This window comes from Sardina pilchardus, chromosome 22 (genome assembly GCF_963854185.1).
Source record: "Sardina pilchardus chromosome 22, fSarPil1.1, whole genome shotgun sequence".
Lineage (NCBI taxonomy): Eukaryota > Metazoa > Chordata > Actinopteri > Clupeiformes > Clupeidae > Sardina > Sardina pilchardus.
Genome location: NC_085015.1, coordinates 25,703,406 through 25,728,778, shown reverse-complemented (window position 1 = coordinate 25,728,778; position 25,373 = coordinate 25,703,406). Strand labels below are relative to the sequence as shown.

The following is a 25,373-nucleotide window of genomic DNA, read 5'->3' as shown; positions in this document are numbered from 1 at the left end:
TGTCATTAAAGACTCCAAACCATGAGATCACACAGCTTTTCAACTACATGGTGCTCACCTGTAACCAGGTGTTCCTACTGTGGAGATCAGTATTTAGAGACAGTACCAACGATGGTGCTCTTTACAAACAACACATTAGCATTACTTGAAGTATTTTAGGGAATGAGCTTGTCATCAGTGAATAATTAATTATACACACAGCCAAAGGTGTCATCAAACAATCCTTTAATATTATTTTTAAAAACCATTGATCCACTGAATCAAAATGTTTTGTGTTATTTTGATAAAGATAACACACAAACACACGTACTCTCTGTGTGTGTAATCTGCGCACACCCAGAGATTCTGTTTTGGCCTCTCACAGCCAAAGCAACAGTTTCCAGCATTGGCAGCAGGAGCTCCACGGCTCCACCTGGACTTATTGTCCATCTGCTATGTCACATCAAATCTTTTCTCCTCTCTCTCCCTCACAGTAGAAGTCACACATATTCACTTGTCCACTCACAGGGCAAACAGTTGATATTTTATATCCGGTACAGACGGTCACATTTAAGAGAAAACAAAAACACTATTGTAACTTCCTAGAGACACAGAAGAGGTAATCTCATGCTGCATGGTTACTAGCATAATACTCAACGTATGGGACACCAACAGAGCTGAGAGTCATGTAGCGTTAGACTGCAGATGAGAGCTGGAGTGTTAAGGACCATCACACAGGTGTGTGGGGGAGACGCTCAAACAGGACTGGACCACTACACTCTTGTCCAATGGTACATGCCTGCCATGCTCTGCCCCTCACACCAGAGTCAGAGTAAACATAGAATTAATATGAGGGTGTGTGTGCTGATGTTGTTGTTGTTGTTGCCGTTTGTCCAGGTGCTCGCTGGGACACCCAGACGGGCGTGATCTGCGAGGCGCGTCTGAAGGAGCTGACCCCGGCCATGCCCGTCCTCTTCATCAAGGCCATCCCCGTGGACCGGCAGGAAACCAAGAACCTCTACGAGTGCCCGGTCTACAAGACGCGCGACCGCGGCCCCACCTACATCTGGACCTTCAACCTGAAAACCAAAGAGAAGCCGGCTAAGTGGGTGCTGGCCGCCGTCTGTCTGTTCCTCAGCATTTGAGCAGCCCAGAGGAGGCCAGCCATGAGGCGCCCTCTGCTGTTAAACAATAAAATCACACTTTAGCCAACCAGCTGATTTGTCTAGTGCACTTTATGGATTTGAAAGTCTTACCATTTTTGGATCATTAGAAATCATAAAGGACACACCTTGTGACAGTAGTCAGTGTTAGGTACACTGGTCATCCTACAAGGTTAGTTACTACACCACAAGCAGTTCTCAATAGTGCCCATTAGGTGGCAGCACTTAAACACATCAGCCAACTGTGCAGGCTGTTACAAACGTAAACAAATGGGTGTGAAGAGCCTGCGAAGAATGAAGACTTAGAGCCACATACTCAACTAGTTACTGTACCACATCCTATATCGCACTCAAATCAGCAGCCTACGGACAGAAATCAGCACTGCTGGCTTCCAACCAAATGGCATGCAGGCAGTATCTCTGACCCTTCTTCACAGGTCACAGGGAGGTCACATGTTACAGATTCATATCAAAAGGCTTACAGAGGTAAATGAGTTCAGATGCAAAAACAATACATCTTCATAAATGTGCTAAATGCATGTTGTTTTATAGTCAGTTCCAGGTCATTTCTATCAAACTGCCACATGGTTGTTTTGAAGTAAGATAAATAAATTCAACATAACCCAACAACAGTTTGACTGATATTCAAGTAAAAAAAATATATATAAGTATACTGTATTTCTGTGAATTAATAAAAAATGGACATAACTACGTTTGCATCTGAATGTTTCATATACGCTTAAATCTTACAGTTACATGTGCCCATCTGTATTAAAACATGCGGAAGGGCACTCAATGACACTCCAGAACTAACTAACATTTTGGGAGTGGGCAAATCTAGCATGGTTGCTTTCAAACGGGTCTTCAATCTCAGTCTATGACCTTAATGGTTTATTTGGAAATAGTTTGTCTGGTTCTGTGTAGAAGTTAATCTGCCCAGAGTTAAAAAGATTCAAATTGACCAGCAGTATTTTTAACTCCTGGTTCATTTTGCATGTCACATTTGAATGACATTGTATTGCAGTTACTAGTACATTTTCCAGTAGTTTGCCATAGTTTGCATACACAGAGATGAAACAACGCTGCTTGGCAGAAGGCACCAAGACTTTGTAGTTTGACCATAAACTTGGCTGGCATGTAGAGAGGGTGAAAAGTTTAAAAAAAATAATAAATTAACCTGCAGTACTCCTGGTTATTCTTCAAGTGACATTTGAATGACCATACATTTAAATATCCATTATTTAACGCTTCATCATAAGGAAGAAACGAATCACAACAAAATGGTTGCTTAATTGGTCACTTTTTCAAATTGTTTGCCTAGTTTGCATACACAAAGATGAGACAACACAACTTGGTTGGCAGAAAGCACCAAAACTGCTTGTGGTTTGACTAACAATAGACTTGTCTGGCAAACAAAAAGAGAGAATGAAAAATGACCAAAAAAACACTTCAAACTTCTTTCCTGCTCAGCTACATTTTTCTCTCCATCTCCCTCATACAGACAACACTTCCCGAAAGCCTACTATGAATGACATCAATTCTTCACACCACTTTGAATATTTGTTTGAATTTCCAATTGCATAACTACAATTACAAACATGCCTACATTCACAAAGAGTAACCCAAGATTGTTCCCCTCAGGCATTACTGGGTGTGTACTCTACCTGCCCAAAAAAACAGGCATCTATCAGCAATAGGACGGGTGAGGAGGAACTGGCTCTTACAAATAACAAAAACGTATTCATTCAAGATACTCCAGTAGGTATATTTCAAGGCAATACGTACAGCCCCGTATTGTCTTAGAGACATTTCTCAGGGAGAAAGCAAGCTAGCATTGTATCATTGATTCCAATGGGAAAGGCAGCTTAATAGTCACTAAATCTAGTACATTTTCAACATCCACAGGCCATTAAATCCTTTTACTAACGGTTATGCAGAAATATGTATGTGTTACTGACTCATGCCGAGACTGTTCACATTAGCAACCTAATTTGTCTCTGAAGGTGTGAACGGTTAACAGCTGGCGGCGGCTACAGGCATAAGCTCCTGGCTCCCGCTGGCCCCGGGGTTCAGCTGAGGGAGTGCCTGTGGGTATGTGGGGGAGCTGAGCTGTCTGGGACTGGGCCGCCACTGTGGGGAGCGCAGGCCTCCCGCTGTGGTCAGCACTGCTGACTAGGCCTGCTGCTGATGCATGCTGGGACCAGCGTAGTGAGTCGGCGCATTTCAGTACCGGCCGCAGTCTGGTTTTACTGTTTTCCTGAACCCTCCACACTTACAGCGTGTGTGTGTGTGCGTCTTTTGGATGGGGAGACGGGGTGTGTGTGTGTGTGTGTGTGTGAGAGAGAGGAGCTATGCCTGTACAAACAGGACGATGCGTCAGATTTCGGAGAAATGACGAGGTTCGAGCTCAGCGTGTGACGCACCTGACATGGACAGAGGGATGCTCGGGCCCACCAGCTGCTTCTAGAAGAAGTTCTTGATGAGAGGGGTGACCAGCTTCACCCACAGCTTGACGTAGCGATCGGGCTGCTTAAAGGTGTTGCCAGAGACCTCGCTGGAGCGCTTGTACAGCATCTCCTGCTCCTGCAGACACAAAGCACAATGGAAAAACACATTCCTCCAGAAACTGTGAGAATCAATGGTATGCTGGACACCTCAGTGCTGACTGAATGAGAGGGAAGGCATGTACCAGCAACAGTACCAAGCTGCCACTATAAACAATCTGACTGACACGGTACACTATTCTGAGCAGATCAAAGCCAGACATACCGATAAGCTTGTTCACTTGGTGGATGACTATGACTGTCTATATGAACAAAGGAGCCTCAGTGTGAGGTGACTCGACGCTTCTCGCCAAGAGCTCCATGTATGATGTGTTCAGCACGTGAAGGTAATAACTTACAAACAATGAAGAACAGATTTTTTGTAAAAAACGAAAGCGCAAAGTCATCCCAGTCTGGTGACCTGCCAAGTGATGATCGGCAGTGACCAAAGTGTAGACTATTTCCCGAAGTCAGACAATAAAACTTGATTGCGGATTACGAAAGGGTAACTGTAAACGGGGTGTGGAAATTAAAATCACAGTTTTATCAGATAATTATTTTACAGTTGTGTCTGTTTGCTCAACCTACTTGCTGAAGTTGTGCCTGCAGTTCCTCGTTCTCCGTCACGATGGCAATCTGCGCCTCAAGGTCCCTGTGCACGGAGCGGTAGCCGAAGTTTGGTGAGCCGATCAGGGTGAGGCAGGGCCGGTCACTGCCGTCTAGGTAATACCAAAGGCCTGGCAACACAAGACAGAAGCAATGACTCACTGAGGAAAGGACTGTTTGATTACTACAGTATGAAAGGAAGGACCGTTTGATAACTCTGCAGAAAACTGAATGAAACGGTGCCATTGTTTTTATAGAAATACACTATATTGCCAAAAGTATTTGCTCACCTGCCTTGACTCACATATGAACTTTGGTCACATCCTATGCTTAATCCATAGGGTTTCATATGATGTCAGACCACCCTTTGCAGCTATAAGAGCTTCAACTCTTCTGGGAAGACTTTCCACAAGGTTTAGGAGTGTGTTTATGGGATTTTTGATGTTGAACGAGGCGACTGACTCTCAGGATCCACTCTAATTCATCCCAAAGGTGATCTATTGGGCTGAGGCTAGGACTCTGTGCAGGCCAGTCAAGTTCATCCAGACCAAACTCTATCATCCATGCCTTTATAGATCTTGCTTTGTGCACTGGTGCACAGTCATGTTGGAACAGGAAGGGGCCATCCCTAAGCTGGGCTTGGTCCCTTAGTTCCAGTGAAAGGAGTTCTGAATGCTTCAGCATTAACCAAGACATTTTGAACAATTCCATGCTCCCAACTTCGTGGGAAGTTTGGGGATGACCACTTCTTGTTCTGAAAGAATGGTCCCATAAACACACTCCTAATAAACAATGGTCCCATAAACACACTCCTAAACCTTGTAGAAAGTCTTCCCAGAATACTTGAAGCTGTTATAGCTGCAAAGAGTGGGCCGACGTCATAATAAACCCCATGGATTAAGGATGGGATGTGACTGAAGTTCATATGTGAGTCAAGACAGGTGAGCGAATACTTTTGGCAATATAGTGTATATATCTTCTTGGGGGGGGCTGTGGCCCAACTGGCTACAATGCCCATATTACAGTCGAGTCCAAGTGCCCACGGGGACCCATGTTTGAGTCCGACCCGGCTCATTTCCCGATGCTACCCCATTTCTCTTCACTACCCTATCTGAATAAAGACCCAGTTATACTTACTGTGTGTGTATGTATGAAGAGCTCAGATGCGAAAGCCTCTAAACGCCACCTCCGTCAAAAGTTAGATAACGATGGCGAGTGAATGCTCTCCATAATTTCACCTCAAATCCCGCTAAATACCACTCTCTTCCTGGTCTGAAATATATATATATTAAAAAAAAAAAAAAAAACCTATAGGAGCCTGATTAAAAAAAATGCTCATTTAAAAGAAAGAAGTGGTCAGATGGATTTAGAGGGTTTTGCATCTGAACTCTTCACTTTTCACAATTTACAGGAGAATTCTGGCGAATTTCTCATATAGCTCTCAGTTTTTCGAGGTCACCGAGTGCTGTCGTTCAGAAAAAAAACACAAAAACAATCGGTTCTATCTAACTGAAGTTGCTGCAGCCAACAGTAGAGCTGGCAGGCAGCTCCAGTGCTGCACTGTGGGGGCATGTTCATGAGCCCCCAGACCAGAGTGTGCGAATTCTCCTTTAAGGACACAACGTATTAAACGGAGCTACGGCACCCGAGGCTCCACATCTTTGGCCAAATCACCCCAGTCTCCCTTTTCTTGAAAAAGAGGGAAAACCCACGGGGCAAGATCCCGCACGTCTGAGTTTGATCCCCCATACAGCAGAGCTTTGAGTGCGGCGGATGAGGGGAGGTCCTTGAGGAGAAGGACAGCGAGAGTTTCCCTGCACACACACACACACACACACACACACACACAAAGGGCTTTGTTCGGCGGACGCCACTCTGGGTTCCAGCGCCATGAGTGGGCACAGAGCTCCGCCTCAGCCCGCCCGCCTGCCGGCCCTCCTGGCACGGGCAGATTAGCCTCCCGTGACCCCCGCAAAGCCCCATTCAGCGCTTACTGGAACCGCCGGGTAACCAGGCCAAACCTGACATGCGACGCCAACAACAAAGTGGGAGTGGGGAGCGTTTGAAGGCCTGCGCTTTCCGAACAGTTTGACCTGAGGCAGGAAGTTTCAGGATCACGGAGAGTCGCAATCCGGTTTATCTCGCCGTTAAGCGGAGCTCGTAGTACACACAAGGAATTTGCCTCCAGCCATTCCTGCAGTCCAGACCTTAGGGAGCGTGTGGCCGTGTTCACAAGCTGTACTGTTTCCATGCAAGAATGAAACATGCAGGAAGTGTGTTGCTACGTGCTTCTGCAATGAATTAATGAGACTTGGCAAGAGCGGTGTGTGTGTGTGTGTGTTTAGAGAGTGTGTGTGTGTGACTGAGCGCACATTTCCCTGTTCAAATTCAGCGGTGCCCTCCCAGTGGCCTGTGGCTGTATGCTCTTCCTGAAACGGCCGGTTGAGTATCAGGTAAAGGTAAGTGCAGGGGGACGACCTGGGAAAGCACCCGTCGCGTCACCTGAGCCAGCCTGGAGCCGGCGGAGCAGTGCTGTGTTGTGCTGTGCTGTGCTGCGCTGCCTCTCCACTGGCCCCGTTTACCATCAGCCACTGCTGCCCGCTCAACTGGCCCATTAGAGAAGAACGCTGATGACTCATGCGCTTTGTTGCCTTATTCTCTTTTCCATTTCATCCTCCTTTCTCCACCTCTCCTGTTCTCCCTCAGGCTCTCTCCCTTTCTCTCTCTTTTCCTCTTTCTTTCTTTCTCTCTTTCTCTCTCTCTCTCTCCCTCTCTGTCTCTCAGCTGTGGGTCAGTGTCAGAGGCGCTCTAATGCTCATTGATTGAGTGCACGCTGGGTAGACTCTACCTCTGCCGTCTGTCTCTCTCTCTCTCCCTCTCTCCCTCCCTCTCTCCCTCCCTCGTTCACTCTCCCTGGCTGCTCCTGGCTTTACTAGAAATGACGGCATGACAAGCCCTTATCTAATAAGCACCACATCTCGACAAGAGCGTGGAATTCAATTCTGTGTACCGCGTCCGTGTGTGTACATTGTGTGTGTGTGTGTATCTAAGAGAGAGAGAGAGAGAGAGAGAGAGAGAGCATGTGTAGTGTGTGTGAGTGTGTGCGTGCGTGCGTGCGTGCGTGCGTGCGTGCGTGCGTGCGTGCGTGCGTGCAGTGTGTATGTGTGTGTGTAGTGTGTGTGTGTAGTATGTGTGTGTAGTGTGTGTGCATCCGTGTTCATGCGTAGCCTCAGTGTTTGCTCCGCTCAGGGTCAAAGCCGTCCATTGTCCGAGCGACTCTTTGCTTAAGCATATTAGTCAAGTCACTTCCCTGACTAGAATCAAGCACATTTCCCAGCCTTGTTTTTAATTACAAAAGCCCTCTCAATAGCCTATGAGAGCCAGGCTCGCCAGAGCTCCGGCTGGCCTCCGGCTAGGGTCTGGCTGGGGGCTGGGGATGTTTTGGGAAGTGTGATCCCATTACTGATGCGGCGGTGGCCGCGGACTGAGCCCAGGCCCCAGGAATGTAGCCCAGGCATATTTCTGGTCTGCAGAGAAAACATCACGAGTGAGTGTGTGACTGCACTGACCTTCGGCCAGAGAGGGAGTGGGGGGGTGGGGGACTCAAAGACGCTCCATCTGGACATGAGCGAGGCAAGGCGGGCGGGTGGGCGGGCGGGCGAGCGGGCAGCCACGCTTACCGGCAGGCCTGAGAATCACCAGCCCCCCCTCTCCTCTCCTCTCCACACACACACACACACACACAAACGGAACGAGCCTTTCCCAGAACTGTCCGCAGACAGGGGAGAGGTTGAAAATCTACTTAGATGCCGCCGCGCTTGGTCAAACAGAACCTTTGTGATGTGGCCAGGTAAACATTGGCACGGCACGCACGCTCGCGAGCGAGCCGCTTTAAGACTCCAAATGCCAGAGTGCAGGGATGCCCTCTCCTCTCCTCTCCTCTCCTCTCCTCTCCGCACCGCCTGGGCTCGGCCTGAAACACAGTCAGGCGCCCTCACTGTTTAGATTCCAGTCCTGCAAAAACAACAACGGAAAACGAGAGCCGGACTCCGCGCCAGGAAAGCGGAGTCATTCCTCCAGTCCCGGCCCAACACTAACAGAGCGGGACGAGTTCTGGACGTAGAGCGGGACGGGTTTTGGACGGGTCAGCGGCGGGTCAGCGCGGGTGACTCACCCTTGGCGTGGAAGGTCCAGTTGGCGCGCTGGTACTCGTGCAGGTGCACGCGGCTCTGCTGGCCCAGCGCGCACACCTTGCTGTAGAACTGCCGCGCCAGGTGGATGTAGGCGGCGGGGATGGCGCCCGCCACGCCCTTGGCGCCGAAGAAGCCGTTGACCTCGGGCGCCGCCATCAGGATGCGGTAGTCGGCGCCGGCGCCCAGCACCAGCCGCATGTAGGCGCGCGTCAGGTTGAAGTAGCCCGACGTCAGGTAGACGGTGGAGTCGCCGCCCGCCTCCGTCAGCAGCCGCCGGGTCACCTGCTCGTCCAGGTGGATGCCCAGCGGCTTCATCTGCACCAGCGGGAACACCCAGGTGTCCGTGGAGGGCGCGGGCGAGGGGAGGTCGGCGGCCTCGGCCTCGGCCTCCTCCAGCGAGCGCTCGGCCTCCAGCAGCCTCTGGCGGGCGCACGCCGTGTTCACCACCTCCATGATGCGCCGCCGCGCCGTCGCCGAGAAGTCCTTGCGGTTGCCTGCGGGGAGAGAGAGGAACGTGTGATTAACGTTCATTAAACATGTCTTAAACGCCCCAGCCGTGGCGCAACTGGCTGGGGCACCTGCACCGCACGCCGGCGATCCGGGTTCGATTCCCGCCCCGTGGTCCTTTCCGGATCCCACCCCAACGCTCTCTCCCACTCACTTCCTGTCTCTCTCAACTGTCCTATCATTAAAGGCATAAAAGCCAAAAAAATATACTTAAAAAAAAAAAAAAAAAACATGTCTTAAACAGCCATCAGATCATAACGCCTGGGCTCTGACATCTTGCAATGCATTTTTCATTTGATTAAAAACAATGCTAATGTTGGAGTGGGGCCATCGGTCTGGAGTGGATTTGCAGTCTGACGTCAGAGCGACGTCTGCTTGGAGATGTGAGGGGGAGATTCTTGGGTAACTGGTCTGCACAGCGTGTGACGAGGAGTATGAATAACACTCGCCAAAGTGCTAATGTGTGTGTGGTGTGTGTGTATGGGGGCAGAGTCCTGTGTGCAGTTCAGTGGGAGTGTGTGTGTGTGTGTTTGCATAAGTAAACCATATATTTACAAGGAAATACAGTCAGAGGTGAGACATCTGGGTGTCTGTGCAGAGATGTCGTTATTTGCTAAGATTTAGGTGTGAGTGCGCGTGTGTGTGTGTGTCTGCATGAGAATACATGTGTGGAAGAGAGGTGTGTGTTTGAAGTGTGTGTGTGTGTATGTGTGTGTTGAAGTCTGTGTGTGTGAAAGTGTGTGTGTGTGTGTGTGTGTGTGTGTGTGTGTGTGTGTGTGTGTGTGTGTGTGTTGATGCAGGGGGAGCAAGTGTTGAGTGAGGGCTACAGGCGGCCCATGATAGTCGCTGGCGCCTCCGGCTGACATAATGTGGTCCAGTGAGTCATGGCCAGCCAGCCAGCAGCTAAATAATGCAATAGCATCAGGACAACAAGCCCCACACACTGACCTCAGAACAGCTGGCCCATCAGTCTGCACAGAGCTGCGTGGACAGGCTGGGCGTCAACCCACTGACCCCAGTTCAGATTTTGTTGCACACTAAAGAAACCCGCAGAGAGGAATTTGGAGTGTGTTTTTGTAGAGTCGGCCCAAATGAGTTGACAGGGGCTTTCCCATCACCACAGTGATCGGCTTCTCTTCTCCTCCTCCTCCCATCCTCCCGTCCTCTCCTCTTCTCCGCATCCCTGTTTTTCGCTTCCCTCGTTCCCCTCCGCCCCCCCTCCCCCGCTTCCAGACACATCCAGTTAAGAGGAGCGTAGCAGTTTAGCAATATTTCCAGACACAGAGGGGAGTCAGATTACTGGAGCTTCAAAGAGACAGACACAGAGAGAGAGAGAGAGAGAGAGAGAGAGAAAGGGAGAAATGGAGAGGGGAAGAGAGAGAAAGAGAGATACCGAGAGAAATAAAGAGAAAAAGAGGGAAAGAGAAAGTAAGAGAGCGAGAGAGAGAGAAAGAGAAAGAGAGGAGAAAAGAGAAGAAGGAGAGCAAATGATTTCCCCTGAGCGTGTGTTCCTTCTTCCTGGAAGGTGCGCTCTTCCTCTCGGCTCATTCAGCTGCTCATTTGCATCCATTCATTATTTCCACACCCACGGAATGGAGTGTGTGTGAGCGGGAACCGGCGTCACACACACACAGAGGTGTGTATCCTCCAACAGCTGCTCTCTCTCGCCAGCGTTGTATCTCTTCCTGTACGGGGGGGCGATCTTCTTCAGTCCCCCCCCCCCCCCCCCCCCCTCCTCCTCCTCCTCCTCGTCCTCGTCCGTCTCCATGTGTCAGGAGTAACCCGAGAGACGATGGCCCAAAACTGCCCTTTCCCATCATCCCGCTCGCCAGATCGCTTACCACCAGCGCTGTGACATCACGCCTCTATTTCGGGAGCAGGCGCTCTGGAGCACTGATGTCACTGACGCCGCGGACACTCAACGCACACACACACACACGCACACGCACACACACTCCAGGCTCCGCCAGTCTCCGTCTCGGTGCTTAGGTTACGGTCATCAGCTTGTAGACCATCATCACTCACAGACACACAGAGAGTGGTTGCCAACTACATGCGCACACACACATGCACACACACACACACACACACACACACACACACACACACACACACACACACACACACACACACACACACACACACACACACACACACACACACACACACACACACACACACACACACACACACACACACACACACACACACACACACACACACACACACACACACACACACACGGGACAGGAGCAAGACCAATACCTGTGTGTGTCCCTCTCTTCCCATCAGTGCAGTCTGAGTACAGACCCAACTTCAACATTTTCGTGGATGTGTGTGTGTGTGTGTGTGTGTGTGTGTGTGTGTGTGTGTATATGTACGTGTACATGTATGTGTGTGCATGTGTGTGTGTGTGTGCAGAGCTGCAGGTGAGTTGAGGTGAGCGCGGGCGGTCACCTTTGTAGGGGTGCACCATGCCGTCCAGCATGTGCACGCTGTCGTCCGGCTGCAGCTGCAGGGACACGTCGCCCACGGCGCCCACCAGCTCAGCGAAGAAGTTGGCCACCTCGGGGCAGTCCTCCAGCAGCACGTAGCGGTCCTGCCGGTTAGTGAAGTACGAGTCACTCAGGTTGGCCCTGTGGGTGGACACACACACACACACACACGCACACGCACACATGTTATCTGACAAAGCAATGACTACCTCTCGGCATTACAGTGTGGGTGGATAAAAGTACATCCAGGGAACAACAGGGGTCTTGTGTGCTTTTGGTGGTCTAGCATGATTCATTTAGTCAGCTATTTATACAGGGGATAGGGAGGGGGATAGGGAGGGGGATAGGGAGGGGGGGTGCTTTCAAATGTCTGCTTAGCTTCATTAGATGGAGGGCTACTTCTGTGCTAGCTCCATCTGCTATAAAGACATTTGACCAGATAAGCTAGAAGTGCCGTCATGTCTACATTGCAGACAGAGCGATGGCAGAGCAGCGTACAGTAGCACGGTTTACAGAGCGGCAGGAGGGAAGTAGATACAGTATGTAGGTATCTATTGAATCCTTATCTCTGAATCCTTACCACTGAAACGGACCACTGCAGCCGTGCATCAGGATACATCATTCAAAGTTCCGACAGCTACTGCGACACAATGCAGTGCAGCTCTGCAGAAAGAGAACGGCCTGCTAGCCTCATGGCCATTGTGTGTGTGGGATGCCACAAAAGGCCTGTGTTTGGTGCAACACGAATGGAATACAAACACTTCCCTCAACAACTACACACAACACATTAGGGTCTTCTGTTCACACTGCATATAGCACTTGACTGTGAACCACATATGAAGATATGAGCACATATCAGGCCCTACAGATCTGTTAGTCTAGAGCACTTACAGATTAGAGCCATCAATACAAGGCAGCAAGTGAAGTGAGCATTTATCATTAGCCTAAACTACACTGAAGTCTTTTTACCAGAGCCAGCATCTAATGCTACTAGTGTAGGTACAAGTATTAAAAATACAAAGAAAAACAAACACTAAGTAATCACTCATTTCTGTAATGAATAGGCAAAATCCTATGATTAATTCACCTTTGGCTAAGTCCCGCCCATCGAACGCAGATGAGCCAATGGCAGTGCAGTAGCTCCGCACATGAAGATAAGAGTCCGACAATTTCACTTTATGGCTCCATAGAAATGCATTGGGAGCCGTGATTTTTACCCGGTTTTATAGGATTATATAGTGAGGTAAATTGAAAAAGGACAGGCAAACAAAATGTGTGAAATTAACACAACGCATCGATACACAGAATGATGGCTTTCAATCTTGATTACACTTTTCTGTAATTATGTTAAAATTATATTTAAGTCTCTCCTCCCAGCTGTCCCCTGTTTTAAGCAAAGGGCTACTCTGTAGCAGAGCAAAATGAAACAGCTCCACCACATCTGTGGATTAAGCCACACAGTCAACGCAATTTAAGTAAGATAAACAAGGATGTAAGTAAGAAAAACAAGGATGTTCTCAGCACTGTCAGCATTGTGTATAATATGATTGTCACTTAGATAGATAACTAATGTTAGCATGGTTAGGTAACCGCTGCTAACAAGCTCGCCTCGTCAGAAAAGCTTGGGTCTGTGCACAGCAGTGTAACATTTATTCACCATACATTAATAAAGTTATTTCGCAATGTAGACTATGCTTCCGTTTATTTGCAGAACCAGTTAATCTTTTAATATGTTCTTTTTTAATTGATTTCAACAATTCACATTTACAGCATTCATTTCTACACTGAGTGTGAATGTGTCTCAGTCCGCACAGAGCGACACCAAATACACGTGAACATCTGAATAAAAAATTACACAATTTTGCATTTCCAAAAAATCCATTACTCATGCTGACTGTAATTTTCCTAGTTATTACCCAATTAAAACAACGTGATGGGAAAATATATCTTATGCTCAACATTTTCTCACCCCATATTACACAATGTAAAATCTGTCCTTGCCTAAAACACGTTAGTCATGCTTAGTGTCATTTGTCCGACCATTACTCAATGGTGTTGCCAAATAAGCTGCACTGTCAATCGTCAGCCTTACACTAGCCGTTGGCTTGGGTGGATACCCACACATGTATAAACACAAACAGGGAACTCCAGATACATTATTTGCACACTTCAACACTTCAGTTCAGTCATAGGGAGGGACACACCCAACAGCAGAGATAAATGCATAAATAGGTAGACTACGTGTACGTGCACATTGTTCTTATGGGATGCTTATGGTGAGAAACAGTAAGGCCTAGTTTGGCCATTGCCTATTGACGTGCAAAGGTGTGCTTTCACATACCAGCCCCACTAGGCCTCAGGGGCCCTGCATACATTACACTTGGTGACTGGAATGGTGTCAAGCAACACGTGTATAACAGATCAAAAGTATGTATGACTGTGTTAAAGCAACACTAAAGATTTTCGTACGTTTCTCGTACCTTAAAATAATGTTTCCAAAATCATTTCAGCGCCTCATCAACTCGTAACAGGGTGAACGGCACTTCTGCTTTCACTTCGCGGCCCTCAATCGGCTATAACCGCACTATATAACTTTGATGTTGAGATGTTATGTGCAGCTGTATCTCTGCATGACTGTGTTTGTGTGTGTGCCCTGTGTGCAATAGCATACCCGCTGATGATGAGGCTGTCGTCAAACAGGTAGGCCTTGATGTGCTGCACGCCGATGGTCTCGTTGAAGCGCTCGGGGACGAGCAGGCGCAGCAGGCCCCGCAGGTCGGGCGTGTGGTAGAGGGACACGCGCATCTGGGCAGGGAAGCGCTGCAGCAGGGGCAGCAGCATGGTGCGCGAGTTGTTCTTACCTACGTGCACACACACACGCACACACACACACACACGGCAGAATTATCTATACAGAGATATCTTAGCCAAGAGCATTCTTATCAATATACACCAAAAGTGTGCAGGTGTATGCAGGCAGGCAGGCACACACACACACACACACACACACACACACACACACACACACACACACACACACACACACACACACACACACACACACACACACACACACACACACACACACACAGCAGAATTATTCATACAGAGATGTCTTATCCATTAGTGTTCTTATCAGTAGGCAGCAAAAGCACACACACGCTGAGTGCAAACACCTGTGCAGGTATGAGAATCCTGCTGTATGAGCTGAAGTCATTAGTCATGATGCATCTCCTCAGCTGATAGGGATCATACACCAACATCATATGACAATAGACCAAGAATGGAATGGAAGTGTCAATGAGATGCAACACAAAAAACAATAACAACCCGCTGAAACATTTATCATGCTGATTTAACAGACCATGACCTTTTCCAATCACTTTCTACTGTGTACGGGAAACCCTCGACAGACCACTCCCTCTTTCTCGCTCTCTCACACACACACACACACACACACACACACACACACACACACACACACACACAAATGCGTGTGCATACCTGAATACTGATTTTGGCAGCACACCACACCATGTGATGGTATTTATTTCCTTTTTATTTGAAATTAGATCGTATCTTCCCACATCTCACACACAAACACACACTCACACTCACACAAAAGGGTGTGCGAACAAATATGCTCTACGCTATTTTGGTAGCACTGGGAACGCCCCCGCCCCGATCTACACAATGCTAATCAACAGAGCCGCCGGGCACACTAACGAGGAAGAGGGAGATTTAGCAAGATTCCCAAGCAGTTTGGAAATTCCACTACTCTGTGACAAATATACAATATACTGTACATAAACCCTGTATCTGTCTCTGTGTGTGTGTGTGTGTGTGTGTGTGTGTGTGAGAGAGAGAGAGAGAGAGAGAGAGAGTGAAAGAGAAAGAGCTGTGGATGAGAGAAATGGAAAGGGCAAACAGGTCAATGAAAAGAGTGAGAGACTACAGAGAGAGTGAAAAGAGAAGCAGTACAGAGTAGGGACATACTGGACACACAGTCTCAAGTCTCAACACTCATGAAGAAACACCTGGGTACACACGCCAAACACCAGCACACACACCTTCCACTCACAGAGCCACAGGTGCTTTGAGCACTTGAAATGAATATTTCACTGAAATATTTGCACATAGAAGCACAAACTTCTATAAAATGGATTTACTGGCGACAATCTATTTTGCCAAATGACCCATCTCACTTAACCAGGCAGCTTCACACAAAGCTTATGTTTGATATACATTGAGGGAGTTTCCTCTAGTAGCCATGATCGCTACAGTTGGCGGTGCTGTAGTGTGCCGAGGTGACCCCTGCCAGGTGTCCCACTGACCTCTCGAGCCCCGTGTGTAGTCCAGCAGCATGGACACTTGGAAGTCGGGGCTACTGCCTTGGTTCTGGGAGCGTTCTAGGGCCTCTTCCATGCAGTCCACCTGCAAGACAGGGAACCAAAGACTGAGTGTGTGTGTGTGTGTGTGTGTGTGCTGTGCACGTGCCTGTGTGTGTGTGTGTGTGTGCGCGGGCTTGCATGCGTGTGTGTGTGTGTGTGTGTGTGTGTCTGTGTGTGCGCATATGAGAGCGAGAGAGAGGGAAACACCAAAGTCTTTTTAAAGCAAGTCACTTCACTCGGCAGCCATATTGGCCATGGGGTCGGGCAGCGAGTTTGACCGTAACACACAGGTGTCAAACTCAAGGCCCGCGGGCCAGATGCGGCCCGCCACGTCATTTCATATGGCCCGCGAGAGCTTTAAGGGTCTGATACAGTATGTGGCCCGCGAGAGCTTAAAAGGTCCGATACAGTTTTTGCGTATAGGCAATACACTGCAATACAATGCACGCATGTGAGACTGACAGGGAGGCAACATCAACCACCTTCCTCTATGATCAGTGCAACTGGCTACATCAGATGTGATAGCAACGTGTACGTGTGAAAACAAAATAGACCCGTTTTCTAAACTATTTTAGCGAACGGAGCGCCTAAATTACGCGCTCGGTTTAGCCTGCCTGTGAAACGCATGATTGTTTGAAGTGCGTGTGCTTCTTTGAGAGGGGAATCGATGTAAGTTGTTAACTACGTGATACGTTTACGTCTACGTTTAAAAGGCATGTATAATTGTGTGTAGTCCTATTATCCAAAAAATCCAGCTCCAAATCCTTGCTAATCGAGCAAGTGATTGTTTGGCCTAAAGCGAAAATAAGCCTATTCTGACCGAGAAGAGGTGCATTCATATCAGGCAAGCAGAGGTATGCTAGAAGTTTGTAGTAATCGCCCTGTTGCTTAGCATTTTCATTTCAGTTCAAAACGAACAACATAGAATCCACACAACACCTTTCAACTTTAAAACTTCAAAGAAAAAGTCCACCGGGACCGTTCGCTTCTACTGTATGTGTATGGAACGGTGTAGTGACGCATTTCATATGGATGCACTTTTTGACATGACAGTTAGCCTACTCGTTTGCATCACTTGCTAGATGTAAAACTGCAAAAAAGAATCCATGGCATGATCTCTTCCTGACTGACCAGTGACCCTCATTGAAAAGTCAAACTGTATGGAACTGACAGTAGTGTTTTGTTTTTACAAAACATAACAATAATAAAAAAGAACATGTCATGCTGATACCTTTTGCTCTACTCAATTTTAGAAGTTTTACCGATGCTAAAGATTTTGTGGCTGGTGCTACAAATCTTAGAAGTTACATCTGGCCCTTTGAGGGCAACCATTGGGCTGATGTGGCCCTCGGTGAAAATGAGTTTGACACCCCTGCCGTAACAAGACCAGGCCCTATCTAAATGAATGGCGAGAGAGCTGGATGTCCATGTTCAGAGGTGTAAGGGACACAAAAATCACATGTTTGAAACCACGATGAAAATCAGACTAAAATCGCTGAAAAGGTTTGGTGGTTTTGTATCAAATTAACGCTTAAAAAGCCTTTTTCTTACTGGTAATCTTGGACTGCGCATGCGTGACCGCCAAGGATCGGCAAAATGATTGGAGCAACGGCACTGGAAGAGGCGGGACATGTGCTAACCGGTGTAAACACCCGCCATCTTTGCGTTACGATGTTATCCCATGCATTTCACGGGCGATTTTTCCAGTGCAGTGTCTCCTCATATATAAGTGTCTCTGGAAACACTCACCAGGTCCTGCTCCAGGGGTCCTGTGCCCAGATACAGCGATGCCATCACTATTCGACTCTTAGCCGTCTTGATTCGTGCCTGGGAGAAAAAAAAAATCAAACAAACGATGCAATACAAAAATCAAACACATTAATCATGTACGTGCCTACAGTAACAGTGGCGTACAGGTGTCCAGTGAAGTAGCATATGTCAGCCCTCAGGGCTCCAAGTAATGAAGTGTTGTCAGTGAACGCTAAACCAGTTCAGACACAGGAACACGCCGCATTACCAACTTCTCAAGAAATAGTATAAGGAAGTATAAGTAAAATGGTATAAGGAAGTATAAGTAAATGATGAGGAAGTATTTCTTTCCCCTCTTTCCATTTCTTAGTGCTGGGGTGAAATGGCACACAGACAAAAGGTGGACTCCATAAGGCCTTAGGCTTGTTGTTCATCCTCCACACTAAACCGTGTTACATTTGACAGCAGCCATACGTGCAGGGCCCGGAGGCTTGCTTAGGTTGACTAATGAGAGGCTTCCCTGCAGGAGGAAGAATGCGGCCCTGGTCTCCCCTTTCTTTCACTCTCTTCCCGTCAGCACACACACACACACTTTACCACCAGCAACTCATCCTGCACTCATTTTATTCAAATGTGCTTGCTTGCTTGTGTGTGTGTGTGTAAGAGAGTGTGTGTGTGTGATAGGGGAGGGGAATTTACCAGAATAACAGATTTCATGTAGCAGGTGTCAGATAACAGGCCAAATTCCAGCACAACAGTGTCATAATTGCTTGTGTTCTCTCACCTCCAGATCAGCTCTCACACAAAAAAAACCCACACACACACACACACACACACACACACACACACACACACACACACACACACACACACACACACACACACACACACACACACACACACACACACACACACACACACACACACACACACACACACACACACACACACACACACACACACACACACACACACACACACACACACACACACACACACACACCTTTCTCTCCAGGACAGACAACAACATATACCAGCCCATAACGCCACTATTGCAGAAAGGACAAAGACATTACGGTACCAAAAAGGAGAGTCCTCCTCTTTTATCAACGGGGCAACCCCTCTATCCCTGTTTTATGGCCAATGTGTTGGAAATGGATAAAAGGTCCTGAGCCTATCACGGCTATTCATCTTCATATTTATGACAGCTATATTTATGTGGCAGTGCACTGTAAACAGGCTGTTTACACTTTCATCACTTTAGATAGGGCAAAACCATAAAGGTAAGATGATTAAAGTAAGTAATAAGGAAACCTAGGAAGCGCCCTGATCCCTCGTTAACTGCCAAGTCGAATGTCCGCCGCCAAGATCCACTTCCATCAGTTCACGTTAGTACCTCCCACTAGTTGAACACTTGGGACATCTGTCTTCTCGGATGGCTCTCTGGGAATCCCAGCCACTGCCTTCCCTTTCACTTCCCTCTTACACCTTCGTTAAATATGCCATTGTGTTGTGTCAGGGGATTCCATATTACAAGAACCCCAACACAAGACAACATGGAATATGTCAACTGGAAGTAGGAGAGAACAAATCCATGTTTGTAGTGTATCACAATAAGCCCTGCCTGTGCTGCTCTTCAGGGCCCGTATTCACAAAGCATTTTATCTTACCACTAAGAGTACTCCTAAATCGCGCTAGAAGATTTTAGTTAGGAGTTTTCCCTTAAAAGTTATTCACAAAGCCTTTCAGACCTACTTTTAGTAAGGAGAAACGCCCACTCCTAAACTAAAAGTGAGTCTTCGTTGCTATGGTTGACGTCATTACTCATGCACGAGCTTGATGAAAGTGACCACCTTGATTGGCTGGTGATTATAACGCGGGAATGATGGCAAACCTCCCCTACAATGACGAGTTGAGTGACAGGTGTTAGGTCTTAGCTGGTGAGAATGCGTGCGCTATGTCGGGCTGTGAAGGATGGAAGATGATGAATAAATAGGCATAGCCTTAATGAATAAAGAGTAAAGCAAGCCTAGGCTTAATGAAACACTATGGACTGGAGCAGTATCTTTGCAACATGTTTTAAATTAATCTGTATGAAAACACGTAGCCTATATTTGCAAAGAGGAGAAGCGATTTAATTTAATTAGGCACAATGAGACGTTACATTTAGTTTACATGCAATGGTGGATTTGGTTGTCGGTGGCATTATTGCATTTGCATCCTTAGTTGCAATGCACATTTATTCCCTTGCATGACAGCGAGCTCCTGCACTACACGGTCATTTCAAAACATCGCGACGTGAAATGCCACTAAAAGCGGGTTGTGAATAGGTCTTAGTGAGTTAGAAGTCCTCTCGAGTTCTTTTACGCTGTCCTAGACTTAGGAGCTACTTTTAGGCTTAAAATGCTTTGTGAATAACTTTTAGTGAAAAAAATTAGGAGTCATAAAGTTAGGAGTGACACGCCCATTATTTTTAGGAGTTCCTCCCTAAATTCGCCAGTTAGGAGCTACTTTTAGCCCTAAAATTCTTTGTGAATACGGGCCCAGATGTTTATAGTTCCCAGGAATCCTGGCATGTGTCCATCAATTCAATCGGCAAGACTAGGCGGAAAAACACATGATAACATTTGTGTCTTCCAAAGAACCATGACAAACTGAGCTTGGGGAGAATTCGTAAATCATCTGATCAAGATCCTTAAAAGGATGTAGTATCTCTAGTTCAGGAGTGGGTGTGGAGTTCCTTGTAATCTCTCTCTGACACACACACACACACACACACACACACACAAACACATTCATGACCTACATGAAATACTCACCTTCATGACCTGGTAGAACTCTTCCGGTGAGTGGAGGATGTGTACGCGAGCGCCGGGCACCCTGAACGCGGGCACGTGGTCCCCCATCCAGCGAAAGCGCGCGTGCAGACCCTCCACACCCGTGGAGCTGGGCGGCCGCGAGGGGGGCACTGGGACCGGCTCGGCCTCCGCCAGCAGGGGCGCCAGCAAGAGCAGCGATGAGCTGAGGGGGGGGGGGAGAGAGAGAGAGAGAGAGAGAGAGAGAGAGAGAGAGAGAGAGAGAGAGAGAGAGAGAGGGGGAACCAACGTCAAAAAAGGGAAGGAAAGAAGGACGCATGGCTAAATACAAGACAGACAAAAAAAGAGAATGTGAATAATATATACAGGAGTACTGAAAAGGCCGCTCATGCTGGAATAGAACGGCAGTTACTGTACGTGCGGGCGGAGAACTAACAAACCCACACGCTATTTCTGTGATCATCATGGGAGACGGAAAAATCAGGGAAAACACACGCTTGCCTTCCTTAATAATCTACCGGGATCATCCCGATCCCAAAGGGCCTGCTGGATAAAGACCAATGGAATAAAAGAAGGCCTTCCAAAACATCTTGTTTGTGAACTCCAAAACAGGGTTCAACAAGAGTTCAAATTGGTTCCACTGTTCCAGTAAGAGCTCTGTTTTTCCTCGCAGGTCTAGAATTTTCACCGTGGCCTCAGTCACACACAGCAGCCCTGCCCGTCACCCACCGCTTCACATCAAAGCCATGATCCACTGTCTGGGACTACGTTTGGGTCAGTTGTCAAACTAGCTTGAGACAAAGTTGTGCACAAAGCATTTTGTCTAGGAATGCTTGCATAGTCATAGAGTCTATGGCGGTATGGCACATCTATGCTTGCATGATAAAATCAAATAAATAATTTGGTGGACTAATCATTTTTGTTTATCAATCGAAGCTATGTATAATGTATAACACTAATAACTTGCTGTATGATACCCCTTTTCAGTCCCAATGTTCTGCTCGTCTTTGTTCAAATTTGAACCAATAAAAATGTATTTATAAAAATTACAATTGAATTGAATTTGTTTGTGTTTTTTAATTATGTTTTGACATTCTGACTACAATAAGTGAACATAATATTTCACTGGAAGCTTTATTAGGATTTCTAAATATAGTCGGCTTATCATTACATATTGGATTTTGCCTATGCCAAAGAGTGACAACTTTCACAGCCTCTGTGTTATGGGTCCATCTTTGAATATCCAGCGACACACAGTTCTATTTGAACAATGAGCAGGTGGACTGCAATGCACATAAAACCATAATAAAATAATAAAGAAAAGATTCCCTTAAACTTTAATTTAACAACCAAATGGCATCAGTCAAGGGTCAGTTTTTCCCTTAAGTGTTGTGCATACATGTTATCTAATTTTATCTAATTAATTAGCCATCATAAATTAGCCTAGTCCTGATATATCTGCTGTTCACCCATTTTTTGTTCATTTTGTAGTGCCTCAGGAAGAAACACAGAATGCACCACAGGAAATTACCAAAATGTGCATGTGTTACCTGTAATAGTCATACTTAACTTGTACAGAAACTGAAAGAGGTTCTGAGAAGGAGGGTATGAAAATCATAGCTGAGAAAGGCATTTAAAGGTGACTAATGCTTGCAAAAAGCCCTTTCCGCATGTGGAAACAAGGGCTTCTCATCCTTTTGAATGACTAACAGCACCATTACAGGAACCTCTTGCAAAAGGTCGATTTCAGTCATGAAGCTGAGGGACTCTGTCCAGTGTCTCCCTTCACATGTATCGTCCTGAGCTCTTTCAGCAATCCCCTTGCAACACATGATTGGCCAACTTCTCTATGGAGCAGGAAGGCAAGAGCCCTTGAAGTTGAATGATGGTACCAGAAGGAAGCAACCACCTCCGCCGCAACCACCAACATCCTCCAAGGTTAAGCAAACACTAACAGGAATGGCAGCATTTCAAAATGATTCTGGAGAATGGGCAAGTGTAAGGGGGTCATTCCACCTCAATTCAACGGATTTTAGAGAAAATTTCTGCTTGACCATCTCAGATTTGCTTCAAACTTTTACCATCTAAAGAGTAACCATTTAAACTAACTTAGCCAAAATATTAGATTGGTATACCTAATACATCCAGAGAAAAACATTTTTGAACATGGTACCCCCCTTCTGATTTTTGGCACATTGGCGCCCTCATCTAAATCTGCAGCAAAGTTCAGATGTCATTATCTCAAAAAGTGTTCAAGCTAAAGACTTCAAATTTTCTGTGAATAATGATTGCTACCTATAGATTCCACATATTCATTCTTAAGTCGTATGTGTTGACACTGACTGTGTTTCAATCTTGTGAAATCAGAAGAAAAATTGCAGATTTCTTTCACACCCCCACATTGGGTGCCCCATTGCACAATTTGTAAACAAAATGTTTGGCAAATGGTTATGTCTCTCTACAGAAGTGTTTAAGCTGTCTTTGAAAAAGTAATGAAGAGGTGTCTATATTGCTTTTTTGTTGGAAGTATTGTAACACAAAACTGAAAAACAATCAATTTGGATAATATTGTATCTCCCCATTACAGAAGTATGACAAGCTATACCAATGAATTGAACACATCTCCAGAAAGATTATGGAATGGGCTTTCAGACTGTGAAATTTCAAGATGGTATTATGGCTATGGTTATTGAAATGTTATTTTTGAAATATTGGTCTACTATAACAACACATTGATGATATCCATGAACAGTGACATCTAGTGGCATTAAATAGTGACAGCAGCAATTTATTTCGGAAATACAGGAAATATTTTATTAGTTTATCACTCAGCAAGTAAATGAAAATATAAATGTTTAACAGTATGAGACATAAACATCTGATACTTAGGAATAAGACAAGGATTATGAAATCATTAAATAATAGCACAAAAAAGCAACGCTAATTGTTGTAATAGACCAATATTTAAAAAAATGTTTTTTAATAACTGCAGCCATAATACCATCTTGAAATTTCACAGTCTGAAAGCCCATTTCATACTCTTTCTGGAGATGTGTTCAATTCATTGGTATAGCGTGTCATACCTCTGTAATGGGGAGATACAATATCATCCAAATTGATTATTTTTCAGTTTTGTGTTACAATACTTCCAACAAAAAAGCAATATAGACACCTCTTAATTACTTTTTCAAAGACAGCTTAAACACTTCTGTAGAGAGACATAACCATTTGTCAAACATTTTGTTTACAAATTGTGTAATGGAGCACCCAATGTGGGGGTTGAAAAAAAATCTGCCATTTTTCTTCTGATTTCACAAGATTGAAACACAGTCAGTATCAATACATACAGCCTACGAATGAATGTGTGGAATCTATTGGTAGCAATCATTATTCCCAGAAAATTTGAAGTCTTTAGCTTGAACACTTTTTGAGATAATGACATCTGAACGTTGCTGCAGATTTAAATGAGGGCGCCAATGTGCCAAAAATCAGAAGGGGGGTACCATGTTCAAAAACGTTTTTCTCTGGATGTATTAGGTATACCAATCTAATATTTTGGCTAAGTCAGTTTAAATGGTTTCTCTTCAGGTGGTAAAATTTTGAAGGAAATCTGAGATGGTCAAGCAGAAGGCATTTGTTGAATTGAGGTGGAATGACCCAAGGGTGTTTTTTTTCCCCTTATACTGCACATTCTATCAAGGATGACTGAGTTTGCCCAGGCATACTAGCAGTCTACTGAGAAAAGAAGACATGCACAATACAACATATGCACTAATATCAACATATAGTTTCCAAAAAAATGTCAAACATAAATGTTCTCTAAGCAGCATTTAGGCCCTCTATATAACCCCCCACCAAAAAAAAAACATGGTCAACAACAGCTGTCACAGCACCAATTAACCAATTATGCCAATCCTCTCCAGTGGTAAAGGAGTGGCGAATTATTTTGGATGGCACTGTTTTTTGTAACACGGTTTTATGAGAAACTACAGTTGTTGTGATCTGGCATTATAGAAAGGGTTATCTGAAAGTGCAAGACAGAAATGTTTGGTGTAGTTGATCTTGTGATTAGAGTAATCATTGCAAAGTGTAAACAAATGTGGTGTTGCCTGCCACCAAGGATCTAGGTTTAGAGTTGATGGGCCATGGGGAACATGGGAACAAAAGGTGTCTTTCTTCGCCGATTTAAGGTCACTCATGACATCTCATGTGACAATTTAGGAACCAGGGAGCAACTTCAAGAGGCCCTCTGAAATTCTTTGCTAAAATCCATACTAACTGGTGTTAGATTTGCATATTCAACGGCGTTAGACATAAGGGTAGATATATCCACACCGAAGTTCAGTTCGTCTAGCATACAGAGGCACGTCAAGTTTATTGTCAGCCTTAGGGGTACTATCCAACAGTTAATGTTAACTAAACCTGACAACACACCATCATCACGACTTTTGACTGTGGCACTAACGTTAATAGACTACAGTAACAGCCACAATCTCCGTTTAGCCAGATTGTATAACCTTTGGTTTGCCCGCTAACGTCAGATTGCCAATGCTAGCAAATTCGGGTAAGACTATGTGTGACACCTCAGTCCTCGACATAATAACAAACTTAACGTTGGTGCTTTCAAATGAAACAGAGTGCAAAACATGACAATAAACATGCGCATGCACAATCTTACACAACCAGCTATTTAGCTAGCTAGTTCGCTAACAGGCTCGAATGCTAGCTATCATGCAAATATGCAGATAGTTACAGAAATTCACAATAAGAATTCTGTCTTCCAACACAACTGAATGTCCATCTAATTTACCCTCTCCTGCGGTCATGTGTGCGGAAAAACTTATCCGAAATCCTGGTGAAAACCCCTGAGAGGGCCGGCGTGTACACAGAGTACACAAGTCTTCGCCATGACATGGGGGCCGCCATGTTTG

At 46.0% G+C, this 25,373-nt stretch overlaps 2 protein-coding genes across 2 annotated transcripts in view; one reads left to right on the top strand and one right to left on the bottom strand.

Moving 5' to 3' along the window:
- Nucleotides 1-1,194, top strand: part of LOC134069715 (dynein axonemal heavy chain 17-like) — a 39,522-nt gene extending 38,328 nt beyond the window's left edge. The window contains exon 80 of the mRNA XM_062525743.1: nt 877-1,194. Within this exon, the coding sequence (XP_062381727.1) occupies nt 877-1,124 (248 nt within the window). The 3' untranslated portion in view covers nt 1,125-1,194. The remainder of the gene's footprint in view (nt 1-876) is intronic.
- Nucleotides 922-25,373, bottom strand: LOC134069938 (CDP-diacylglycerol--glycerol-3-phosphate 3-phosphatidyltransferase, mitochondrial). The gene is made up of 10 exons (XM_062526089.1): nt 25,253-25,373; nt 20,446-20,647; nt 17,627-17,704; nt 15,821-15,920; nt 14,158-14,347; nt 11,449-11,627; nt 8,466-8,978; nt 4,274-4,422; nt 3,566-3,725; nt 922-1,058 (listed from the first exon to the last, which is right to left on the bottom strand). Exons 1-9 carry the CDS (start codon nt 25,366-25,368, stop codon nt 3,606-3,608), a joined length of 1,647 nt encoding a protein of 548 aa, XP_062382073.1. The 5' UTR covers nt 25,369-25,373; the 3' UTR covers nt 922-1,058; nt 3,566-3,605.

Bases quoted from the DNA above. Each gene is read 5' to 3' on its own strand.
- LOC134069938 (XM_062526089.1), bottom strand. From the start codon at position 25,368: ATGGCGGCCCCCATGTCATGGCGAAGACTTGTGTACTCTGTGTACACG. The intron at 20,648-25,252 runs GTAAATTAGATG...CCCCCCCCTCAG, and splicing joins ACACATGACCGCAGGAGAGG to CTCATCGCTGCTCTTGCTGG. The intron at 14,348-15,820 runs GTCAGTGGGACA...GTGTGCACGTAG, and splicing joins CTACACACGGGGCTCGAGAG to GTAAGAACAACTCGCGCACC.